At 36.8% G+C, this 27,515-nt stretch overlaps 1 protein-coding gene across 1 annotated transcript in view; it reads left to right on the forward strand.

The window, feature by feature from the left end:
• The window catches only part of DOCK3 (dedicator of cytokinesis 3), a gene marked incomplete at both ends in the record, with an annotated part of 219,664 nt that overhangs the window by 20,254 nt on the left and 171,895 nt on the right, over nt 1-27,515 (forward strand). The window contains 4 exons of the mRNA XM_082321208.1: nt 976-1,059; nt 12,193-12,233; nt 14,548-14,603; nt 18,842-18,938. Coding sequence (XP_082177334.1) covers nt 976-1,059; nt 12,193-12,233; nt 14,548-14,603; nt 18,842-18,938 — 278 coding nt within the window. The remainder of the gene's footprint in view (nt 1-975; nt 1,060-12,192; nt 12,234-14,547; nt 14,604-18,841; nt 18,939-27,515) is intronic.

Raw genomic sequence — 27,515 nt, forward strand, 5'->3', positions numbered from 1 at the left:
CATGGAATTCCACTTGTAGTGCTCTTGTGTGTGTGTAGATGACATATAGGGCGTACTCTGGGGCTGAGCATGTATTTACTTAGAACAGGGTACTTGAATGATGAAATCTGTGCCTGAGTAAGTTTTTAAATGCTGATGAACAGGCATTACGGGATGGGGGGATGGGGGCGAGGACCTTATTTGCAATTCATCCTTTATTTTGACGTGTCATGTTTCAGGTAACTACCCATGTCCATGTCCCTACTGTATTTTGGTAAATATGGTTAAAGAATACATCATTAAACACTACGATTATTTTTTTTTAATTTATTTTTAAAATTGAAGGTTTAGTTAGTAATTTTTTGTTTGTATTCATATTTTCTGAAACATTAAGATATGGGTTTCTTATTTTCCCTGCTTAATGAAAACTAAAGATACCTAGAAAAATATTTAAGATATATGTCATGTTAGTGCTTATGAAAAGTAGAGATTCTTATGTATTCTTTTATGTATCAACTTAAATATAATAAGGTATGGTAATATAGGATTTTTGCAGTGTTATCGGTTGCACAGATGGTACTTGAAATAGTTTCAGCTTGGAGGAAAGTAATTCCTACAGTTGACTTCCTATTATAATCTTTGCAGTTAGGACTGCCTGTTCCATTGATGAATTGTGTAGTAAAGTAAGAATTGTGAGAGAAGGAAATCTTTGTATGCAATATGAATCAGGAGTTGGTGATTAAAGTGATTACAAGCCTTGCTTAATTCAAAAATCTTCTAAAAAGCACAGCTTTTGTGTTGCTGCTGAGCTTAATTTCTGATAAGGGCCGAAATAAAGGTATCTGATGAGGAAAAGTTGGCTGACAGGATTTCTGGGCAGCTACGTAATAGCTATTTTTATGTAAGGAGTGAGCTAAAGTGCTATGCTTAGATGAAAAATTCACACAAAGATTCAACCCTCATATGTTTCTTTCTCTGTTTTTCCCCACCCTCTAGTGATATGCAGCTTCCGAGGAGCTGTACCGCAAGGCTTGGTCCTGGAACTAGGTGAAACTGTGCAGATCCTAGAGAAATGTGAAGGTAAGTGTGATATCCAGGAAGGAATCCCATTTTCTATGTAAGAATATACAAATATCTTAATCTAGCAGATTTTAATAAGTTGTTTGGAAATCATGATGCATCAAATCAAAGCACTTGAATAAAACCTAATCTGACCCACTTTCCGTAGGAAAGGCTGAGTGCTGTTGGCACTAATCCAGTCTGATAGGGGGTCAGTGTGTTTTAAGCTAACCATCTGTCCAGAAAATCTTGAACCCTGACCTGATTGTTGTATTGTAATTGGGTCTTACAGTGAATTTTCATCATGTAAAGTACATAATCACTATCTTTTTTTTTGCTATATTTTCTCAGTGTTACTGTTATGCATTTCAATTAAGTATATCAATGTTTATTATCTAGAAACATCTGAACACATGAAGAATATTAGTTATGAAATAGATTAGCAAATCATTTGGGAGCAATACTGGAAAAAATGTAAAGAATATGGGTTAGGGGGGGATTGCTTTGCGTTTGTCTTCATGTGTTTTTTTTATACCTAAAGGAAAATGCCATTGTAAATGTTATACCTATAGTTCTTTCTTATGTGGCTGGAGATGTCTGTGTGTGAATAACTTGAATGTCCTAATCCTCTGCTTTATTCACATGAATAGTGTGATTGAAGTTGTATTGAAAAGGACAATGATTTTTATCCTCATGTTCAGAGTAAGCAAGTGGTGTAAAACATGTCTATTGAGAAGTAGGTTGACAAGATACAGTATGAGAACATTTCACTATAGTCTGGGGGGGAATAATGTAACCTTAATCCTGAAGTGTTAAAACAAATTCAAAACCAGATCCGCAAATTTGAATTCCAAATTAACATTCCACAAAGTTCTAGGTTTGTTTTTGTGTTTGTTCAGTTTACAGTCATTTTTCATCTCCAGTGTTAAAGTTGCTACACAAACCTCCTGCATGCTTGTCAGAAGACTGCTTTTCTTCTCTCATGCCTATAACAGTCTTTTGCTCTTGATGCTTTTTCTGGTACTCAGATGTTTTGTTTGTTTCCCTACCGACTTAACTCTTCATGAGAAAATGACCTCTTACATGCCAATTTTTCTAGGAAAGTAGTAGCTTCTTCACCTACACTTGTAAAAATTTTCTGTTGAAAGAGTGTTGCAGTGCAGTAGCAATGTGTAATCTGGGAAGAAGCATACTGTAAACAATACCTGTAGTAGTATACGTGCAAATGGTAATGTATTTTAAAAAAACCACATGTGGTGTAATGGGCTAAGCTTTACTCGAGCACTGAGTGTTGATTGTAGTCGTTCTACCAGGTCGTGTGAATTAGTACATGGTGCAAGCTCAGGAAAAATGTATTACTTTGCACAGGATAGTACAACTCTAAGGTAAACCAGTGTATATTGCTGAAAGCAGTCATGATATTTTCAAACAGTTTCTTGTAATCAAGGAAACTTTCAAAACTCTGGGAAATAAAAGCACAGTCTCAAAGGAACAGGTTGCTCACAGGAAAGCAAAAGGATGATCCAGTGTCTCTTTACAGTGTTATAATAATTAGGCTCTGTACGTTTCCTTTGCCAGTAGTTTTGAGGATGATTCCTCAGAGGCAATTCATGCCACTCTTCAGATTGCTGAGAAAGGAGGCCCTCAGACAAACTGTTTTCCTGGGTGGAAGGAGATGTTTGTACAGAGGTTTTGTTTTGTTTTTTAAGCCCTCTATCCTGTCATTTTGGTTGAAGTGGCTTTACCATGACTTTACATACATAAAAAGATATATTAATTTTGATAATAACATCTAGAACTCCACAGTATGAAACTCATCTGAATATTCAGATGGTCTGTACTGCAGCTCTTGCATGTGTGAATTATGCAAAAAAGCACACTAAATGTGCAAAGTAGGTTCTTAAAAGAAAAAAAAAGTAGTTGTTTAAGTATTCTTGTCTAAGTGGTTGTTTAAGACGGTCCTTGGTTTGCCTTGCAAATTTAGAATGAAACATACTTCATGTTCTACTTCTGCATTATTTGCTGGGGATTCTTTTGTTCAGACAAACTGGATAAATTAATGTTAACCCATGCAAATAAGGGTCACTACTGTGGGAGTTGACAGAAGATGCGTTGCTCTTTCAGCTTTACTTCTTAGAATAGTTGGTGCATAGTTCTCTGCAGTAGGGACTTTGCTGTCTGGGTTAAAAGGATTCACATACACACAAACCCTCTAGTGACCTGAAGGATGATTTCAGACACTCGCTGAAGAGTTCAAGGCTGACAAAGATTCAAATACTAGCTATACTTCTGAATGTGCTTATTTTTAATCATAGTGACTTATAGAATAACTGTATTATTATTACAAAAGAGCAAGTGCTCTTTTGTAGTGACTGGTGTAAAAAGCAGTCGCTGCATTTAGAGCAATTGAATGAAAGAGTAGAGAATTTTCTCTATCGAGTTCTTGGGTACCTGTGCAGCTGAGTTTTATATATATTTGCAGAGTAAAGGAACAAATATATATGCATACATGTACACACATGCATATATACATGTATTTGTCTCTTTAAGGCTAATAAATATGAATACTAATTGATGACATTTTTTAAAAAATCTTTTTTATTGTTGTTGTCTATGCATTTTTTTTAATAAAATGCAATGAAATACAGTTGTCTTTGTTACTATGGATCGTGTTCATGTGCTTGAAATTGGAACTTTTGAATTTCAGTCAACTTGTGTGCCTGCAACTCTGCGTGCTTTCATACCAGGCCACAAATGTCTGAATTGCTGTTTTCTAACCCTGTCTAAATCTGACAAACACCTCCCACTGCCTGCCCCCTGCCACCTGCCTATAATTCAATATGACAGGGTTCAAACCCATGGACTTAGTGTCTGCCTTTCCTCTGAAGCTACCAAAAGTTCCACCCGTGTTTTCATCAAATGTTATGCTCTCTCTAAAGCATGTGATGTTACTTGGGTGGTTTTATAGTTACTGTTTGCACAAAGGACTCTGAGATCCTTGACTGGTCTCACTCAAAGGTAACAAATATTCTTCAAGATATCAGTTGTACGTATGCTTGTCTTGCACAGCTTTCCCCTCTCTCTCTGTTCCCTTCTCTGAGCCCTTCCACTTACGATCTTGCCGCTGAGAGAGAATTGAAACAGTAAGTGGTGTTCTCTGCTTTACATGCCATGCTTTGAGGAAGTGAGATAGAATAAAATAGAAAGCTGGGATAGAATTGTTTAGGTTGGAAAAGACCTTTAAGATCATCAAGTCCAACCATTAACCTAGCACTGCCAAGTCCACCACTATACCATGTCCCTAAGCACCACATCTACCCATCTTTTAAATGTCTCCAGGGATGGAGACTCAACCACTTCCCTGGGCAGCCTGTTCCAATGCCTGACAACCCTTTTGGTGAAGAAGTTTTTCCTAATATCCAATCTAAACCTCCCCTGGCGCAACTTGAGGCCTTTTCCTCTCATCCTGTCGCTTGTTACTTGGGAGAAGAGAATGACCCCCACCTTGCTACAGCCTCCTTTCAGGTAGTTGTAGAGAGCAATAAGGTCTCCCCTCAGCCTCCTCTTCTCCAGACTAAACAACCCCAGCTCCCTCAGCTGCTCCTTGTAAGACTTGTTCTCTAGACTCTTCACCAGCTTCATTGCCCTTCTTTGGACGCATGAGGTGAAAGAGTATGGCAATAGTATGCCACCTGTAAATGCTGAAAGAGAGAGTTTTCTTTTGTCAAGTGATAAAACATGAGCATACTCATTGTTTGAAATACACATGCGGATTGCATGTTCTAAAGAACACCCTATTTTTCAAGTCATAGGGCTATTGCACTGCCACTGGCAGCAGCTGTGAGTAACTAGTGGCATTCAGAGTAAATTTAAAATGTCTGTTTTGTCCATTTATTTTTATTGCTAGGGAGCAGTTTTCTTTAGATTAAAAATGCTACAACTTCAGTGACTTTAATTATTACCTTGACATTCTTATATATTCACTGAGGAAAAAAAACATTAGCTGATGCCTAAAACATCAGTTAAAAGAATGTTATCTTACCCATGTAAATTCTGATATCCACACAACTATTTATTTACATGGTTTTAATGTGTGTGTATGTTAATAATAGTGTTCTTAAGCCACACATGTAATATTTTTAAAGTTTCCCTCTGTTATTCCAGCAGCGACAGCATGGTCGAATGAAGGCTTTCCAGTATTTGGGATGCTTAAGCAGCAGATATAGCTTGCAATTAGGATTTTTTTTCTTAAATTCTTGAAGAATTCAGTGTGCTTGAGAAGTGATATCTTTGCCATGCTTCCAAGTTGTACCATACAGATGGGTGAGGAATCACACTTCAGACTGTCATTGCTGTCAGCGCAGGTTTCCTTCCACCTGGAGTCGGGAGCTGTCCTGTGGCTGGCTGGGCCAAATTGACTCACTCCTAGTAATTTGGGTTTACCCTGAGAAAGATGTCTCCAGTGAGATATCCCTTTTCCTCTCTGCCTTTTTTCCCTTTTCATCTCTTTTCCTCTTTGCCTTTTGTGGAGCGTGCCAGTGGAACTGAAGTCTCTTGGACCCACACAGCTGCTGCGGAAGATCTTGCCTGGCTATTCAAACTAGTCTTTTGGAGCACAGGAATGGCTTCTTGATTGGCCCTCTATTTGGCTAACACCAAGATAAAACACATTCTGTCTCTTCTGCTTTTGTTGTGGCATCTCTCTGACTGCATTATTAGCATATTCCTGTGGCTCTGCTGGCATCAGGCTGCTCCCTGACATGGTGTTGGCAGGCTGGGTTGGGTATTCATCTGCTGCTCGTCCTGTCCTGGCACTGCTCACAGCATCAAGCTCAGAACAGAGTGGTCTTGGCATGGAGTGGTTTCGGCATCAAGAAGCTTTTACTAAGCACTGTTACCATCCCTCTTCTGGGTCACTTTGAGTACGTTTAGCTCTGCACAAAGATACTCTGCAAGCAGCTTATATGTAGATTCAAAGGTGAAAGCAATTGTTTATTGGCTAGTATATGCAAAAGATAGCTTTCCTCCAGATTTGAGGGCTACTCACTATACTGCAAAGTATGCTTATTTTTTTGGGACAAAGGCGGTTCAAGTTCTTGTAGCGGATTCTACTAGCAGTGCTTTCTTTAAGAACCAAATTTAGCTTTAGGACTTACCATAAATACTTATGTAATTTATTTTCAGAATTCTGTTTGTCAAGAAATTATATATGGAATTTGTTTTTTCCTACAGTCTGCAGCTGATGCTACTTTATTCAGCCCTTGGAGCTTTATTTTTCTGAAAAATAGATCAATACTTTTCATTTAGGACCCTTTTGTTTTTCTGCTACTGAGTGCTCTCTGAGTGAGATTTTTCCATGTGACAGACCTCTTGTTGATCAAGCGAAAATCCAAAAAGGGTTATGAGGTGGCTTTTAGAAAGAATACCCTGTTTTGTTCAAGGCACTTTCAAGTAAAGATCAAAAAACATTGATAGCTCTTCTAATCGCTCAGTTTAAGAGATTGAGATGTGCAGGCCTGCCACAGAGCTCCTTTTGCAATTTAACTAGGATTGCACTATTGCTGAGACTTCTGAGTGTGATACATCTTTGGAAGGACTCTTTTTCAGTCTTTATGTAAGAGTATGCAGGTTTCTGTAATATGGCTTCAAGTTTCCCACAGAGTGAATTTCCATATGTGCAGGTAGTTGTAGGTGAAAGATATGTTATTTGCCTAAGCATTTTTTTTTTTTTTTATATGTGATGTTGGTATATACATTCCCAGTCCATTTTTCTGTCCTGCCTCTGCAGAGGCCTTGTTGAATTCTAGGGTTCAGAGGAGCTAAGCAGGAAGCCTAATACTTAGAGCTGAAAAAGCCCTAGAAACAAAAGGAAGGACAGGGATACATTCTTGCATGTACTGCTAAGTAATTTAGCTTTTATTACTGGCCTGCAAGTAACCTATAGTGTGAATATATGTATAGACAATGCATTTTGAAGAAAAAGTTGTGAGCAAGTGGTGGTCTTAATGTGCAGGGGGAACAGGCATAATGGGGTACTTTTCCTTTTGTTTTTTTCCCCAGTTTTATTACCATGGAAGTAATCTTTGAGGGATTATTTGCTGTGTAGGGTATACAGAGGGCAGAGCTGTAGATCAGCCTACTCTTCACTTTTCTTAGCTTATTATCAAATATTGTTAGATGGTATTGAAAAAAGCAGCTGTAAAGGATTGTCATTTTTTCTGGGTTTTATGTTTCACCTTAGAAACATAATGTTTAGACTCTATGGTAGGTTTGGCTGGCATGGATCACTGTGCAGTGTGGCTGTATTGCTTCAGGTGGTCTGCTTGGCTATCTACTACACTGTGCAGTAGAGTCCATGTGAAAGCAACGTTGGAATAGGGCTTTAGGATGCAGTGACTTGTCCAGAACACACTGGAATAGATATGATTGATTCAATTTTCTTCCACAGTACTTGAATAAAAAACCTTTGTCTTGGGCGTACTGAGAATATAAAGCATGAGGTGTTCAAAATCAGTTAGATTAGGGAAGCGTATGTAATTCCTGCACTGACAGTTTCTGTTTTACTGAGGATTATGTCTATCATACTGTCAGTTCCTTTAAAATAAACAAAAAAGCAAAGTTTTGCACCTCCATTCATCAAAATTTATCAAGTACGTGGCTTTGTCATGACACTTACCCAGAAATACACATCAATGCAACATTAAGATGCAGTCAAAATGGCTGCATTCATCCTCAGCTTCTCACAAATGTTTAGACGTAACCATGCTTTCTTAGGTTATTATTGTGCTATGGTGTAAGCAGTAGGCTTGTCCTGTGCCTATCCTCCTGTGTGATCAAAGAAAAAAAGGAAAAAATGTTTGCTTGCAGTGTCCTCTGTATCATTGGAGGTATTTTTGTCTGTTCTAGGATGTCTTTTTTATGTCATTTTATGTCATTTTATCTACTTTATTTCGACTGTGATATATACTTGAAATTCATCAGACTTGAGATATATTTAGTGTTCTCCTTCCTATTCTGAATAGGACGTTGCTTAGAATGGTGCTTCTAATAGACTAATTTTTGGTTTTCTTATAGCAGATGATGTTCTATGGTATGGAATATCCCTTTGGCTAATTCAGGTCAGCTGTCCCAGCTATGTCTCCTCCCAACTTCTTGCCTACCCCTAGCCTACTCGCTGGGGGCGGCACATTGGGAAAAAGAGAAAGCCTTGATGTTTTACAAGCACTGTTCAGCAATAGCCAAAATGTTGGTTTCTTATCAGCACTGTTTTAGCCACAAATCCAAAACACAGGACCAGACAGGCTGCTGTAGAGAAAGTTAACTCCATCCCAGCCAGATCCAGTACAGTGATGCATTTTTTGAAAAACAGTTAGAATTATCTGTCTTCCTTTCCCTAGGTCATCCACTAGGTCAAGCAGTTTGAGAACATTCTTAGCTGTCAGAAAAGGAAATGGGGGGAGGCATTGTGTGCATGAAGCACAGTCTTTCTCTGTAGAGATTTGTAGGTATTCTAGCTCTGGTCTTATGCCTTAACTTCATCTGTCCTCAAATTCTTACTAGTTACTGATCATTACTAGACAGTTAATCTGTTCAAATTGGGGATACTCATGATTGTTGTTTCACATTAACTTATTAACAAAATTCTTGTTACTTCTTAGCCACATTTTTCTGTTTCTCATCTTTTCAGCATTTCCTTGAAGTCAGTACCCTTTAAAGGCCATGTGTCACTAGAAAATGAATGCCATAATTCTAAAGTTTTAACAATTAATTAGTTGTAGTACAGTAACATCTAAAAACATTAGTCAATATTGAGGTCTAACCATGTGGTGCTTGTTGTGATCACAATTAGCTGAAGCACCTGCCTGGATTTGATGACTATCATGAATAAATACTCCAAAACAAATGCTCTTTAAAATGTATGATTAGATCAATATTAATCTATTTAATACTAATTCCAGAATAAAGGTTTAGTTCATTTTAGTGAGTAATGCAGATGCAATTTTCTAAATGTGTTTTTAAAAAAAAGCATTGTACCTCTTCTCATAGCTTTTACTTTGAGATACAGAATGAGTTTTTGTTGGTGTTCATTGTAAGCAAATAAGGAATTGCATTTTACAATTTAGTGCTTTCAGGTTCTGGTGAGCTCTTCTTCCTACTGTATCTTGCTTGCACAGAGTTGGAGGAAACTTAAAACAGAGAACGGTGATTCTAAAAATATTGTACCACACTGAAAAAGAAAAGAGAAAAGAAAGGAAAACTAAGATCTGGAGAGCACAATTTACAAGATTAAAGGGAAATATACCACTTTTCAAATGTATAAAAGTACCTACAAAAGGGAAGTCAACAAAATGTTCTCCATATTCTCCAAAACCAAAAATCCTGGATTCAAATAACAGCAAGGAAAGTTCAGGTTATAAAGTGCATGTATGTTGTCTGAGCCACTGATACAGGTAACCAGTGAGGATTTGCCATCTCCACTTGACATAAATATTCTAGATTTTCAAGTACTATACCAAAATGTTACTGTCATGTGCAGTTTTCTTGACCGATGTTGATCATTGAAAGAAATTTCTTCTAAAAAGATGCCTGTGCACCACCACCACTTTCAAACTGTCTGTGGCAAGTAGCAGAAATATACTCTGTTTCCTTGGAATACCGTGCAGAAGTACCTTAAAATTTAGGTTTTGCGGAACTTGTATGGATCATTTTCACAAGCATGGAGTGCTGTGTTATTCAGTCCTGATGATAAATTATTGGACACTTGTTACAAACAGGCTAAACGTCTGTGAGGAGAGGTTTAGAGACATCACTTGGATAAGCTAAATGATTTCTCAGGGGCCCTTCCATTCCTGTTTTTTACAACTCTGTAAACACATACCTTTTAAGCTTTGAAGATTTCTTTTGGGATTAAGACCAGGAAACTCAGAAATAAGGTAGTTTTTTGGAAATGTGTTTCATCCACTACGCTGCACATCTAGATCATTGATAGACACCTGCTTTATTGGTTTTTGTTGTAACTTTTATAGTTCTGTTCACAAACTTAGATAAAACAGCTTTTTTCCATATTTACTGAGAAGTTTGCCATTCTGTTTATCTTAAAATGTATGTTTATTTCTAAGGCACAGAGTCTATGAATATAAAAGCAGCATGCTGTATTTAATATTGGTAACAGTGAATCACAGGATAAATGCTTTTTTTTTTTTCTGTGACCTTAAAAATATGTAGCATCTGTTAACTCAAAAGCAGGTGTTGCAGTCAGTTGTGTGGAGTGTTAAAAATTACTCATTTTAAGGATCTGTATGTGTTGTTTGTGCATATAAGTTTATATTGTTATGATTGTCATGAAGTTTGATCAACTAAGAAATGAGGACAACGTTTTATTTTTTAATATAAGCAATAATTTCATGGGAAAATAATCTTTGTGTTATGTCCTACCTTTGGGAGAAATTTGTGTAATAAAGAAGATGGGTTTTAATTTTTCCATACTAAGATTTGCAAATGTCTTGAATTAATCAATTATTTTCTTTTATATTGACTCAGATTTCCTTAAAAAAAAAAAAAATTCTAGACTAGCAGGCTGTCTTTAAAACAAAATCATAGAATCATAGAATCATTAAGGTTGGAAAAGACTTCTGAGATCGAGTCCAACCATTAACCTAACTGCCAGGTCCACCTCTGAACCATGTCCCTAAGCACCACATCCACACATTTTTTTGAACACTTCCAGGGACTGTGATTGCACCACTTCCCTGGGCAGTCTGTTTGAAATCAAGGCCCTCTTCCCCAATTCTGAGCCTCTACATGAGACTCATGTCATAATTCAGCCAAATATGAAGTCCTTTTTTTGAGAGAGACAAAATACACAGTTACTTTGTTCTGTTCTCCTCTGTTCTCCATAGCAAATTACTGAGTTTTCCTAGTGCTCTTTTAAATGCTAAATTATATCTGTCCTCTGTAGAGGAAAAAAAAAAAAAATTAAAAGTAGGAAGTTGCTGGGAAAATCAGAGCAATTTTTATGGAAAGTGGATTTAGATTATGTGAAATTGTTGGGTTTGGGCAAGTTTGGGTGGTTGCCTGTCTGAATACTGGGCTGCAGTAGATAGAAGAGCAGTATGCAGGCAGTTGGGCTCACTGCTTGTGGTGTAGCTGGGCTTGGCCAACTTTGTCCACAAATTTCTGATGGCCAGGCCTCCTCCACAGAACTCTCCCCCTGGCACTCTTCTTCACCCATGCTCCTATGGGGTGTTCCAGGCTCAGGTCTTAAGGTTTAGCTTTATGTTCTGGGGCTGAAGCATTGGACCAAGATATTTTTAACAGGAATTCAGAGTAGTTTTCTGTGTCTTAGGGAGTGGAAGAGCAGCTCATCTGCCACGACGACTGAAGTGTGCTCCTTTTCCATTGTTAAACTGGGTGGTGTTTTCAGCACTTTTTTCCTGATGAATCTTGCATGGAGTGACATTACTTTCAGCTGTGTAAAACAGGAGTAATTGGGTTCTTCTCTTTATCTTGTACCTTTTGCAGCTTTGGCTTTTACTCCTGATTTATTGTCCTGTCTGGGGCTGTTAACTGATGGGGGATACAAGAAAAATAATTGGGTTTGTGAAATTAGATCCTAAAGTCTGTTCTCTAGTCTCACAGACAACATAAGACCAGACACAGGCAAAGGATTTATATTTGTTTAAACAATATTAGAAATGTATGATAATGGATTTTCCTGTCTTTAAAAGGACAGGTTTTGAAGTCTGGAGATTTTGTTAAGATAAACACTACGAAGAGACTCATGTACCAGCATGTAAGAAAAGCATTCAGTACAGATTCTTGCATGAGCGCTGAATGCATCTTTGCCACAGTGGGTAATGATTGTGAGTACAGTGACTAAGTATACTAAGCTGCTTTTATTCCTGGTGGGAATAAACAGCAGCATTCCAGGTTCTTAATTGCTTGTCATCATTGCAGAGCAAAAGAATAAAAAAACAAAAAACTAAACAAAAAACCCCCAAACCAATGAAAAAAAAACCCTTGAAAAAATAGACCTATGTGAGGCACAGCTGTTTTTTTATATTATATCAGTAATTGCATAGTTTTCAGTCAGTTTGCTTCTGTGTGAAGTAAGCAATGCCACAAATTAATATAGTGTGTTTTATCTGGTTTTAGGCTGGTATAGAGGTGTTTCCATTAAGAAGCCCAATGTAAAGGTAAGTGTGAATACGTTTTTTTAATCTAGTGGGAGATTGTATCTATTTTGCTGTTGCAACCCAGTAAACTTTTCATTTTCCTTACCCTTAGGATTTTACTTCTATAACTTTTTTCCTGTGGGAGGATTGGATTTATTTTCTAAATTGAGAGAACGATACCCATTAGTCAACCAAAGGATCAGAAACCTTCCTGACATGTAACATGTAATCTTTCCAATATTTATAAATCTCATCCAATTTGATCCTCTCCACCCTACTCCCATAAGAAAAGCATAGATAGGTGATCTTGCATTGCTTTATTCAGGATTTTTAAAGAACGCATTTAATAATTTGCAGTATTAATCTAAGACAACTTTGGAAAAAGTCTGATGAAAAAGGATATTCTAAGTTTGTTCTTTTCTCACATTTTTACAGTTTAACCACTGCATTTGGTTATTTTCCAGTCATATCCCTGTTTTGCTCTTGGAGAACTTTTTTGACTGTTCTGATACGAACTTTTTGCGAGTGCATGTCTATTTTTGTAAATGTATGTATCCAAACATGTAAATAGTTGCTTCTATGTAAAGCACTACCTCATTGTCTTTTGGTTTAAATATAGCTTCTGTTTTAAAAGAAGAGAGTATCGGGTTCCTCACGTTTACCTGTATTATGGAATATAATATTACCTGTATTATGTTTTTGTGACTATAGTACTCTTTTAATGGAAAAGCCTGCATTCATTGTGTGTGTGTTGGTACATCTTCTGCTTGCATATATGTTCAGTTTTGATAGGAGAGCCCTTCAAACCTTTCTTGGTTTCTTAGGTAACCAGCACAGGATCACAGAAATAAGCAGCATTAATTGGAAGTGAACCAAGCAAAAAACTGAAGTAGCATTTCTTCCTTTTCTAGATTTTCATCTGGCTGAAAGCATGCACAATTACTTTTTTTCCTGATGAAGCCATTCCTGTTAGATTCATCTTTTTTCCTTCTGCAATTTCAGTCTTGCCTATGAAAAAGAAGGAATTTTTCTTAGCATTTTGAATCATCTTTATGTAGTATTCCTTTCAATCGCTCCCTGAAAATCTTTCTTCCCAAATTGTACTGTTTTAAAGCTCTAAACCAAATGTGATTACTGACATTTTTGTCAGAGGCTGTCAGCTGGTTTTTAACCCAAAGATTACCAGTGCTGATCCCTGTATTCCCCACTGAAGTGCGACCTTACTGTTCTTACGCACTGATTAAGTTTGCTCTGAGGATTCAGGGCCATGTATTTTACAGAGATAATGGAACACTATGAAGAGTTTGATTTAAATTACCTCTTTTCCCCATGTTTCATCACACAAGAACACAATGGCACAGGCAAGGTTAGAATCCAGCCATCGTGGGAACAGCAATAGGCAAATAACTGGAGCTATCCCAAGTGGGTTTAAACAGCTTTTTGTTGGAAAGAGGGAGGAAGAAGGATAGCTCCAGGGTATGCAAGTAATAGAATACTTCTCGCCTTAGTGAAAGACTGGTATGGGGGCTAGACACAAATTTGATGGTGGGCATTTTGTTTTGTTTTTTAAACTTATGTCCTTGTCATCTAATGTAATGTAGCATACAGATACAGAGGCCTGGTCTGGAAGCATAGTGATGCTATGCTGCAAACTGCACGATAGCCACTTTTCTGGCTGTGCCGGCTGGCTTACATCTTTCCAGTAAATGTTGCTGGTAGTTACCTCTGTTACTCATTCCTTTCTGCGAACTGCAAGCTGTTCTCTGAACCCTTCCTACTTGTCACACCTTTTTCCTGCTTGCTTATCACCTGTTAGTGGATTATTGGGCTCATGAAGTCTTTGCAGTAGGAAGACAATTGGCTAAACTTAAATGTTTTCTTTTAAATCAATCTTGTCCCTTCCAAGGCAGCTGTGTAGGATTAGGGTGACACCTTTTCATTTGGTCCTAGTTGACTTACCCGTGATTTTTATTCCAGAAGATATTTCCCATACAACAGTGTTTCTGAACACTTCAGGAGCTTTTGGGAATGCAAAGTACTCAGCTTGAATCTTTGTGATATTTTTATTGAATAGACTTGCAAAACTTCCTTATTAAGAAATTGATCTTTCAAGATGGAGGTTTGATTCAGTGTGCTGTCCTGTTCCAAGATGGATTAAAATGATCAACTGTGACTAATTTGAATGTGACTTTTGACTGTAGCAGCTTCTTTGACCCAGTGTTAGGGTTGGGTTTTTTTTGTAGGCATTTTCACAATTACTTATTGTGGCTTAGGATATAAACGCCAAAAACTGCAAGTGTATTTTTCTAACTTATAGACTTTTTTTCTCTTGCAGGGGATTTTTCCTGCAAACTATATTCACTTGAAAAAGGCAATCGTCAGTAACAGAGGGTGAGTATTTTTCCTTCTCTTTAAGAAGCTGCAGTGTTTCTCATCTAGAAGGGAATCTAAGAAATAGTTATTAAAATTTATAGAGTGGTTTTATTTCATTGTATCTTTTGTTGTGTATTAGGGTTTGAAAATTAAATGTAATTCTGCAGAGCTTTGGGGTTTTTTGTTTTTTAATATAGCAAGAATCAATTCTGTTGGTTATTCCTGTTCACTTTTGCTCCTAAATTTGTAACTCCAGAGGTATCATCCGAAACACATGCTTTTTAAAGAACTCTATTTATATTTTTCGTTTCTGCTTGTTCCTCACTGGCAAAATTCTATGTGTTCCTGTTTGTTACGGAGGCATCGGCATGTAGACAGCCCATCTTGTTTATCAACAGATTTTCACTGTGACATAGCTGACAAGGTAGTTATGTTAGTGTGAAACTTCTCAAAAGGATCGAACCCTCTACACCTCAAGCCAAAGAATGACTGAAGTACACTGCTGAAAATATTTTTTATTATATATATTAATAAATATATATTATTATATAATTAAGTAATATATTAAATAATATATTAATACACCTTCACTGTCTTTCTATGTAGCTTATATGTTGCTAGAGGTAGGTTTAATTTAGTTAAAGTGAATAGCAATACTGATGGCAGCATAATGTCAGAGATTATTTAATGTGTGTAGGCTCTATAACCTGCAAAGTTTCCTGTGATATTGACTGAGACTACTGAAATCAATATCTTGTGTCTTCAGCGCTGCTCGTACTTGCATTTTCTAGATTAAGGCCACTGTGGGGAGATTTATAAGTGCAGCATTTCAGACAGTGACCCGAGGCAACAAATTAAATGTGGAAGATAAAACATACTAAATGACATTTAGTGAAGTACCTGTAGAAGAATGTGTGACTTCTGATAGTCTTGAATTGTATGTTTATCCTCAAAGGAACTGAGTAAAGGTTGTAAAGGCAACTGTAATACTCATGCTTCATAACCTTGGGGTGTAATAAAATTATCTATATTGCATAGAATGACTACTCTTAATGTGGACTCTCCTTAGGGGGAAGACCAGTTTTGTGTAATCTGTAGTTAATTAGTACTTGATGTTAGTTCAGAATTTGTAAAGGACAACTAGTTCAGGATATTTAGATACTTACTAGGAAAGCGGATGTGCTTTTTAAAAATAAGTATCAAAGACTGGTATACCAGTTGATACAACAAAACATAATACAATTCTGAACCAGAGACCATAGTTATTTCATGTTTTGGTAAAAGAAATTCTGCCCCTGTATTTAAGAATATATTCAAAGTGCCAGTATAAACACTTATGAAATAATAGATCGTGGTATATAATGTTCTTATGAGTTATAGACCCAATGTAATGTCATTAATATGTGGTTATAATGGAGGAAGTGCAGGATTATGGGAATGCAAAGCATTATATTTACATAGTTAAATGCAGTCCTGATGTGCATTCTCTTTAAATCTAGCCATACTGTTGAAGGCTGATCTTCCAAAATGTTTTATTTTTCACTGATGCCAAAAGTTTGTAAATCCATTTCCACAAATAATCTTTAGAAGAACATTTTTCTTTGGTTTTGATTCCGGCCCCCCGCCCCCCCATATTAGCTAAAGTGTATTGTGTGATTCCTTTCATCCTTTCGTTTTCCGTGGTTTCGTAAAGGGATGTTGGACTATTTTGAATCCCTTCCCTGTAATGAATTTTACAGAGATCTGAAAGGAACCGAATTTTCAGCTAGAAGTGGTTGTGGCATCATTTTTAATGTTGTTAGGTCAAGCAAACTTTTGATGATGCATACTAAATGCAGAATTTTTGTTTAACCATTGAAATGATCTTTGAATATGAGCTAAAGAATAGGTCTTGGGATTTTCATCATATTCTTAGTGTCATACGTCGGATTGCAAGCATACTCTGTGGAGATTTGTTAAAGTGTGAATTGAGATTTCCTAGTCTTACTGTGGCCAAATTTGGAAAAAAGAAAAAACCAAAAAAACCGCCAAAAAGCCACAACCAACCAAAACCACTAAAAACCAACCAAACCAAACCTAAACAAAAACATTGCAGGAGTAGAATAGAGCACAATCTCAGATGCCAAGTGTCTGTCAGTGTTTCAGTTTCTCACCACAAAATATGGGAATGATAAAGTCATTGGCATAATAATAGAAAAAACCTGTGATCTGTCTTAGTTTCCTGGTATGTATATATGTGAATTGGTGCTTTCCAGTCCCAGCTTTAATGGGTTGAATGCATACCTAATATGACTATGCCAGGTTTTTAAGATAGTGATGTTTCTAATATATGTATATTTTGGATCTTAATATTTAAGGTTTACTTATGTCATTGGTGTGAATATGAGTTTTTGGTAGCTTGGAAATGAAGAATTGAAGCTCTTGTTTGATAAGTTTTCTTCTCCAAGAATACATAGAGACATACAGTGACTTAACTTCATCATCCTCTCCCGCATCACTTGTTACTTTTGGCTTCAGCTAATGTGGCACAATTATTAACAGTAAGAATTTTCAAAAGGGAAGTATTGCCATGAAAGTGTCTGGCTTTTTTTTAACGATTAACTGTATTCTCTTTTAAAAATAAACAAAACAAAAAAAACCCACCCAAACTTTTTGGATTTAATTACATCTCATAGTTCACATATTTACTTGTTAGCACTCATTTAACTCTGCACAAAGGACAGGAAAAAATAGCCTAAAGTGGTTATGGAATGGGGAGTTTGTAGCTTCCCTTCAGGAGAATTTCAAAATAGCTGTACGCGCAGTTGTACTGTTGAAAAGGAAGGGGTCGGTGTCCTTCATGGTTGTTCGATGTGCTGCAGAGACTGTCTCTCACTTGACACTACTTGTCCCAAATCATCTTTTGAAGCAGTGTTTTTCAGTACTGCTACTTCAGGACGTACGGAAAATTATTCCAACAGAGTGTGTTTCAGAAACATGTTGTTTTGATTTTTTTTTTTTTTAAATTCTCCATCTCTTTTAAAAATTGCTGAAAGAGCAGAAGCTTGAAATAGACCCTTATTTTTACAATTTGACACTTGTTTCAGTAATAGCATTCAACATAAAGGGCAAGTCAAGGCACTAATGGCTCAGATAATATAATAGTATTGCAATGAATACATTAGTTATCCCATTCTTGCATTTCAGTGTGATGAAAGAGGGAGATATGCTTGGCTGACGTGGACCTGTTGGAGCAGGTCCAGAGGAGGGCCACAAAAATGATCAGAGGGATGGTACACCTCTGCTATGAGGAAAGGCTGAAAGAGTTGGGGTCGTTCAGCCTGGAGAAGAGAAGGCTGTGGGGAGACCTTATTGCAGCCTTTCAGTACTTAAAGGGGGCTTTTAAGAAAGATGAGGACAGACTTTTTAGCATTGCCAGTAGCGATAGGACAAGGGGTAATGGTTTTAAACTAAAAGAGGGTAGATTCAGACTAGGTATAAGGAAGACATTTTTTACGATGAGGATGGTGAAACACTGGAACAGGTTGCCCAGAGAGGTGGTAGATGCCCCATGCCTGGAGACATTCAAGGCCAGGTTGGACGGGGCTCTGAGCAACCTGATCTAGTTGTACATGTCCCTGCCAATTGCAGGGGAGGTTGGACTGGATGACCTTTAAAAGGTCCCTTCCAATGCAAACCATTCTATGGTTTTCCTTTAATGGCTATGGAGGATGTTGACTACAAAGAGACAATTCCTATTCTTTTGATTAGAGGATAGCTCACTCAGGTTTCATATCCAATATTGGAAAAGTCTTCTAGATGGGAAATGTTAATAGATGGTAGATCTTTTGGGTAGTTAATGATATTGGCTAGCGTATTAATTGGAGGGAAAAAAGGGTTGGACTGGCTTAGAGAGAAGGGACACAAACTGTGAAGGACCCCACTTTACAGGCAAGTTAATTTAACATGCTATAATAAGGAAAAGTGTTTTCATTGACCTTGATTAGAATGAAATTATATATTTTGAACAGGTAACTAGGAAACACTTCACATAAGCTGATTCTTGTGGAATGTAACGGAGGAACAGTTGATGTGACTCTGAAGTTGCGTCAGTGTTACAACAGACAAAATGTTGCTCTTAAGATATTTTCCTTTATGTTGAACAAATTCAAAGAAATTCGAGTTCTAGCATTTTACAAATTACCATGCTGACATTTATTTCTTTCTCTACCTTTTCCAGGGCACCTTTCCTAATTTTTTCCCCTCTTCTTGTATAGGCAATATGAAACAGTTGTTCCGCTTGAAGATTCTGTTGTGACTGAAGTCACAGCAACACTGCAGGAATGGGCTGTGCTCTGGAAACAGCTGTATGTGGTAAGAACAGTACTATTCTCATTGTACTTTATTTCTCAAATATTTTGGGAGATATGTTGCCTGCCTTTCAGTCCCTTAGGAAAAAATCATAATCAATATAAAGATTGTTAGATTCATTTTATCTACTGGTGGGGTTCGCTAACTGCAGAATCACAGATCATCTGAGGGTCATGTGGGCTATGTTGAAAATTTCAGCAGTTTTGAAATTTTGCCTTCAGAGCTGAAAGCTTCATTGTTTAAAAAAAAACCCAATTTTTGAAGTATTCTTAAATATGTAAGAAATAGTATATGGGTTTAGTAACAGAATATAGAAGATTTCTGTAAGTCCCGTGAAAGACTTCAAAGTATTACTCAGCACAGTCTATGAGCATTTGTCTTAGCTTTTAGAGTTTGAAAGAGGAAGAACTGAAACAGAAGTCTTTTCATACGATTGTTCCTTCCTCCATTAAAAATAAAAACTCAAGATAAGTGTATTGAGTCTTATACTCATCTATTTTATATAATTTTCAGTTGCTGCCACATAATGTCAGCTACCTCTGCTTTCATCTTTGTTCTCTTTTTTAATGGCCAAATCCCATGGAACAGCTAATAAAAAACTTGCACATTTGAAAGTATTTTTTTCTGTTTCCTTTTTTCCTTTTAACCCTTTAGCTTAGTAATTACAAACCATCACTGCAGGATTAAGATCAAGAACTGTAGGTGGTACACGCATTAATTTCCTTTCTTTCCTTACTTTAGAGAAATACCTCTACATACAGCTGTAGCAGCTTTGTTTCCTTCTTGAAACCTGAAGTGACAGTAGTTAGATATCTAGGAAATAAGACCAGAAAAGATCCAATTAAATGAGTCTAGTGTATCTGTAGCACAACCAGCCATGTTCCATACTCTCTTCGAAAAGCAATCAAGTCTATTATGAAGTCAGTTTTACCTTTGTTGCACCCACTTCTTCTGTGGGGATCATATGCCTCTGAAGAATTTTCTTGGAAAGTAGCATCCAGTCTAACTGGGGAGAGGGGCATGGCACATGGTATATACCACTCTTACACCTAGTACTCCTTGTTTTCCCATTTCAAATACTTACCTCTCTGATGTGTGTGAATAAAGCGATCTTTTTCGTTTTCTTCCTGTTAGATTTTTCTCTCTCCCCAGTGTCGGATGAAGAAGGCAACAGTAATACTGACAATGGTATTGAATTGGAGAAAGGGGAATCATTTTACCTACAAATGACTTACACTTCCTTTCTACTAATCTTATTTCTTTTTTTATTGTTAAAACTAGTTCCTTGAGGGGAGGGAGAGAGAAAGCTCTAGCTATAAACTTTCACTTAGTGATATTCTTCCTGGGACTGCTTTCTATTCTAGCTCATTATACTTATTATAACATTGCACACAACATTATTGTATTCTTAAATAACAGGGGAAAGAGTTTACTGTTTTCATAGAACTTTAGAAGGAGACATCTGTTCCATGACAAGAAGAAATTGGCAGAGCTTCAAAGTAGAAAATAAATCGTTGTGGTGGGTTTCTCCAGAAATTATTAAGAAAAAAAACAAACCAAAAAACCCCCACAAACCCCAAACCCAACAACAGCAAAACAAACAAACAAAAAAAAAACAACCAAAAAACCCGCAAACTAAGCCCAAATATTTTCTAGCCTAGAAATAATCAGAGAATTGTTTAGGTTGGAAGGAACTTCTTGAGATCGTCTAGTTCAACTGCCTTATCAGGTAGGGTCAGCTAGAATAGCTTGTCCAGGGCTGCATCCAGTCAGGTTTTGAGTTTCTTGTGAGTGGAGACTCCACAACTTCCCTGGACAAAGCTGTCAGTGTTTGACCACCTGCAATCTTATGTTCAAGATTACTGATGTAGTACCGTAGCTCTTCTGACATGAAAGAATAATCTACGCTATTTTTAGGTGGGTAGCAGAAATTTGTCCCATTTACAAACTGTAAATCTGAAGCCTGAGGAAGTGTACAGAGGTGTACAAATGGATGTGGCAGAGCTGGGATTAGGATTTTATAATTGGTATTTAGGCTAGAAGCTATGTACGTCCTTGTTGTTGGATCAGCACCAGCAGAAATTTTTTATTATTCCCAAACTGTAATACGAATCATCTAAGAAATCTAATTAATGTTATTTATCATGATACTGTGCTAGTCAGCTTTGTAGAAAAGTTTCTTACTGTAGCAAAAGTTCAAATGCGAACTGTTACTGCAGATATTTTCAGTAGGTCAGTACCTATAAATGGTAGCAGTAGGCACTTCATTATTTAGTAGGATTACACTGTAAGATAACTGCCAAACAAAACATACAGCATCTCTTGATATCTCTGAATAGGCCAAAATGTTCATCTCGTGCTTTTTGTTGCTTTTTCTTACTTGGATTATGGTTTGAAAGACCAAGTTTGTTTCAATTAAAAATCCTAAGAAATTGCTGTAGTAATATCATTGAGATACACTGTAAGGTTTGTATTTGCCTTTCAATTAAACAATAGGAACTGGAATGTAATACCCAGGAAGCCTGGAGCAGTTAAAACACTGCCTGAAGAGGGATGCTATGCTGTTCCAAGATAAAACAGCTCAGCTGAAAACAATTGGAGGGAGGAGAACACTGAGGAAGGGCAAAGTGAAGCACAACTTTGAGACAGTTGTAGAAAATTAGTTCTTGTAAAATATTGGCAATCTTCATTGGTTCCTTCTGACGAGAGTCCATGCTGTTACTAGGAGGAAACTGTGCATGGGGAAGCTTGAATAGATTTGAGTTATGAGAGTTGTGCAGTAATTTTAGTTTGTAGATCTGTGAAATATGTATTGGAAAGATTAGCTTGAGTTCACTGTAGTAACACAGGGCTGTGATATTCTTGTAATTATTGCTATCAAGGTGAAAGTCAGGTGATACTCTTAGTAGAAGTAGAAGCTGAGACTGTGGAGAAAAAGGCATTTGTGTGCAATGAGTTCTTAAAGGAAGTGCTGTGCCTAAGATGAATTTGAAATAGAAAGATATATGGTGTTTGCTTTACTGTAATACCATGTTATGCTCTGACTAGTTGGATTCTGATATTATAAGCCTTTAAATGGTAACAAAACAATAAGAATTTTGAAAATGCAGGATGTTTCTCTCAAAATGGAAAGGGATACAAATAATACTGGTATGGAAGCTATGAGAAAATTTATTCGGGGTTTTTGGATATATAATATTGGATATTTTTTGTAGTAGTAATGATAACCTAGTTAAAAATTCTATCTAAAAATCACATTTATTTGTTACCGAGTGATCAGTAATAGAATTTAAATATTTAGTATTTTTAAAGGACTAAAGATGATATGACTTCTATGGCTCTGGGATACAAAAGAACACATTTTTTCCCCTATTTGAATATGTAGTCTGTGTGCAGATATAGTGTCATGATACTGGAAAATAAAAAAGCAGTTCTTTGGTTTCTGATCTGCCTGTATCCAGGCTTCTAAGATGAGCACAGAAACAGTAAGATTTAGTAACTACTTTCTGTCAAAAAAGGTCACTGTTCTATTTAACCTACTTGGTTTGGATTTTCCTACTTTTCACTGCCATTGTACAAAATCTTTTGGAGGGAGTTCAGGAACTGAGTGTTTAAAATCTGTACTATGTAAACACTGTATATTGATTTGCTCATAATGTGGGTAGAGTTTCTGATAACTGTAGCTGACCAGATGTATGTGTGTATGTATACATGTACGTACACATATGTACGTATATTGTCACGAAGTGTATGGACCCTGTTTCTGGTGTTATTTTTTTGCCTGGCTCAAATAATCCATATTGTTATTTAGATTAATTTGGACAAGATACCTATTTCATTTTGTGGGAAGCCTAAGAAATTTAAAAGAAGGTTCTACTTATCCTTTCTCAGTATTACAAAGACTTATAAACAAAAGATGCCAGTGAGTCCCTTCCCCAATATTATACTTAATATGGAGTGGAAGAGCAAAGAAAAATAAGATTATTATTGGTACCACTATGGGAAGCTGAGCTTGTTCTTGTGACTACTCCAAAGGGACAAGGAATAGAGAGCAGAAAAGCAAGAAGAAATGTTGGAGAGACTCCTGTAGGCACAGAGCTGGAGAAAGATGCAAAATTGCATTTGTTGTGGTGAAATGCATGTGTGTGGCTCTCATGTAGTTGCCCAGACCAGTATACATGACTTCCACTGAGACAGAAAAATAATACCAATAAGGTAGATAACTTTCTCTCTTACACTGTATGTATGGGTAAGATTTGTTATTTTTATACTACTTCTAAATAAAGGATGTGCAAGATCTCTGTAAGCTTTAGTTAATTAGGTCAAACAAGACTCCTGTGAGTTGTTAAGTCAGCTAAAGAGATCACTGAAACTCACAGTTGGAGCATAGTAGCTATTTTAACAGTAAAAAAAAATTCCTTAGAGTTTAAGATGTGATGTGAGGACTATTTCTGTTGAAATAGCAGATGACTGTAGAGAGACCAAACATAATTGCCCAATTTAGAATTTGGTCAGATCAATAAAGGTAATTTGCTACTTTTATGCAGAAGGGGAGCCAGGGGAAGAGTGTGGAGTGACTTCTCGTTTAGTTTTAGGAGTAAGACCTGGTGGTGTTGGGAATAGATGGAATTTTTGCCAGCTGAGTCTGAAACAAATCTCCTATTGGCTCCTTTTAAGTTTTCTGAGGATCCTATCAAGTAAAAGAGAGTGGGTAAAAGGACTTGGTGCAATTGAAGCTATCTGATTTGGGTGTTTTAGGGTGTCCTTAAAATTGAACCATTAGTTCAAAACTGATCTTAAAAAAAAAAGTCATTCACTGAACCACTAATGTAGTTTACTCTTGTATTGGAGTATTTTATGAGACATTTTTACTTTTGCTTCATATCTGATAAAACATGGAACTGCTAATGCATTTTCTAAACTATGTAGACAGAAAAAAGTGTGGTATGATCTAAAACAGACATGCTGCATCTGAGGTCTGCTTCAGAAGGTCTCTCATGAAGGAATAGGATGGAAAGTCAAGGCTGAGCATATTTCATACACACTTACAGTTCTGTGCAAGCAAACTCCTGGAAAGATGAGGTGTTTGTACTGAGACATATGTACATATATAGGATTGCACATATATGGGGTCCTCTTTCCTTTTTCTGAGTCATTTTAAAGGTTACCTGCAAATAGGAAAATCCTTTAGGGTGATTGTTCAGGCATTGTGAAAGAGTCATCTAAAAAGAATCTTCAGAGCTTGTCTGGCCCCAGTTGACTGTAACAGAGAAACTCAAAGTTATCACTTTATTATCCCTAGACCTATATTCTAATGTTTGGCAGTATTATGGATATTTTTATATCTTTCTGTGGTCGGAGTGAAGGATGGATCTTCATGGAGTGGCCAGAAACTCAGATATGAGTTTGAGGCAGCTAATAGTCTTGTTAAGTGCTGCACAGAATATAAGGAAAACTAAGAGTAAATATTTCCACTTTCAGTAGCATCTAGTTTTTCAGTTTCTCAAAGGGAACAGTGCACTGGGGAAAACATCTGATTGCTTAGCAACCTAATCAAAGGCTTTTAACAGATCTGTCATTTGATTACTAGAAAATACTTGAACATTTTTCTTGATTGGGTTGTGAAGAGTATGTGCAGAATGATGAACGCTTCAGTGTTGTATGCGTAAGGTGGATATTTCTATAATTCGGTATGTTCAGTCATGGAAGGGGAAGCTGGAGATAAATCACAGAATCATAGAATAGCCCAGCTTGGAAGGGACCTCGAAAGATCATCTGGTCCAACCTTTCGTGGGAAAATTGGGCCTAGATGAGATTATCTAGCACCCTGTCCAATTGCATCTTGAAAACATCCAGCGATGGGGACTCGACCATGTCCTTGAGGAGGTTATTCCAGTGAATGGTTTTTTTACTGTAAAAAATTTCTTTCTTAAGTTGATATGAAACCTCTACCGGTGCAACTTATACCCGTTGCCCCTTGTCGTCTCCATGTGGGGCTCTGTGAAGAGAGAGCCTCCATCCTCTTTGTAGCCGCCCTTTAAGTACTAAAATATTGTGATGAGGTCCCCTTGAGCCGCCTTCTCCAGGGAATAAAAGTGTACTCCTTTTGTCTTTCCTCATAGGAAAGGTTCTCCAGCCCTTTGATCATCTTTGTGGCCCTCCTTTGGACCCTCTGCAGTCTGTCTGCATCTTTCTTGAATTGTGGGGATCAGAATAAAGACCCCAATATAGAAGTGTCACAGTGTGACTTATGTCTATTCATTACCTTAGGCAGTTAGAAGGTTTTGTACCTAAAATCATAGGCTTTTACGCTGCTTAGATAGGTTGTCTTTGGAAAGCTGAGTGAAAGTCCTTCTCATGCTTTGCTAAATTGAGACTTGCATTTACATAAATTTATTAGTTATGGTTTCTTGGAGGTCTTTAGTGGATGTCATGACCCCTACATTTCTTCTTTGGTGAAACAGTTCTAATATAGAATCTACACTTAATATTTATTAGGTCACTGCCATAAAATGCAGTCCATTTCAGTACATCTCCCCGTTAGCACTAACTTGCTGAAGTTCAGTTTAAGTGCTTCATATTTTAAGATTATAGAGGATTCCCATAATTATTATTTTTCCCTTCCCTATTTTTGAGAGATTTAATGCAGTTGGTCTTTCACAGTGATTTGTGGAAGTTTGCGAGCTTTAAGGAATTAGAAGTAGGCATAAATTTTTAGGAGAGTAAAATAAGATTAGTTTGTAAGCAAGTCATATCATTAAAATTTGAAAAATTACGATAATTGGTTTGAAAGTTACTTTCCTTTGAAGACCGCAGAACTCATGGCTAGTTTATTGGATTTAAAGAACAGTGTAACAAGGAGCAATATATGCACTACATTTCACCTTTCATTTACTTCCACATACAGATTCATGATATCATTTAAGATTATTAGGATCAACTAGACATTTCTTATGTATTTTCAAACAAACAAAATGTTAACAATAAAACAAAAACTACAAAGTATTAATCAGACTGTATGGGAGGAATGTATGTTTTGAATTACCATGGAGATGGATAGATTTCAATAGATTTTAAAAATAAAGACAGAATTAAATGTAAGTCACCTTCTGGTGTCCTTGGCAAGTCCTACTGTGACAAACTATGTGCAGGGTGTTTTTATAATTTCTTGCTTTGTAGGAGAATGTTATTTAGTCGTTGATATGGGAGGTCATAATATGAAGAGGATAGCTGCCTTCCTGATACTGAAATTCATAGCAAATTATGGGGGCTTTTGGAGGGTTTTTTTTTTTTTTTTGAGATTAATTTTAGATTTTTGAAGTATTAGCTAGTTTGTAGTTAACAAAGAGCTCTTTCCTTTTAGAACAATATCCAGTCTACCACATGCTGAAAGCAGTGTTATAGCGTACATGTGAAGTACATGTGCAGTATTAAAACATGGGAATTTGATTTTATTGAATGTTGGTTTAACACTAGCTTTGAACAGACAACCAGCAAGGAAACACAACAGAATTTACTCTGGGAAAACCAGTGGCTGACTTGCAGATGCTTTCAAACTATTTGTTTTGTACTGTAAACATACTGAACACTTAATTACATTAGATGAGGGAAAGAACGTTTTAATCCAAAAATCTAAACAGGAGTTTGAGGGTTTCTTCATCTGTAACTGGAGAGACTCACCTGGGTCGTTCCCAATATGATGTTATGACAGAATTGCATTTGAAAGAGAGGCAAATGGTAGTGTGGTTTGATTTTAGTCTTCTAAAGATGTATTTTGAGGAAACATGGCAGTTTGTTTTGGTTTTGTTTTGTTTTTAAAGAACAGAATATTGGGGGGGGGGGTAGGGGAGAAACTGGCAATCTGGCTTTTTGGAGTGAGTGAGCAAGCTTGTGTGCATGTATAGATCTTAGAAGGAAAAAGACTGATCATTCCTAGTGGGTATTTATTGGAACTAAAAGGCAGTTTGTTGGATTTCATTTTATAGAAGACAGATTTTTTTTTTTTTTTTAATAGAAAAGCAAAGAACATCTGTCCTTTTGGCAGCCTGTATGGCACTATTGTCGATGTGGTATCAAGAAGTATCCTTCAGTCTTATCCTAATTTATGTTACTTTCTGTTGTTTCTATCCTTAAGACATAGAGAGGAAAAGGTAACTAACATATGATAATTATTAATAATTGTCATTTTAATATCTATCTATATATAATACAATTCTGTGTTTTCTAAGGGGAGTGGGTAACAAAGTTTCATGGGTGGGAGAGGTAGAAATTCAGGGTTATGAGAATTAGTGTATGCACAGGCTTTCTAAAAACCTTGTAGCTGGAGTGACAGAGAGCACGGTAGCTGCTGCAGCAGTGGACAGCCAGCACTTGGCCTGCCAAATTTGATTACTCTCTGCATTGTTGCGTTTGGCTGGGCAGGAGGTAATGGTTGATTATTGTGTCCTTCTAAACAAACAGGAATAAAAATGCATCTTAATTTAAAAACTCAGTGGTTAAGTCTGGCAAATGGATAGATACTTAATTTTATATCAGGTATTAAGGTGAAATTAAAACATTATAAAAGATTATTAAAGACCT

This window comes from Platalea leucorodia (genome assembly GCF_965183815.1).
Source record: "Platalea leucorodia genome assembly, chromosome: 9".
NCBI lineage: Eukaryota > Metazoa > Chordata > Aves > Pelecaniformes > Threskiornithidae > Platalea > Platalea leucorodia.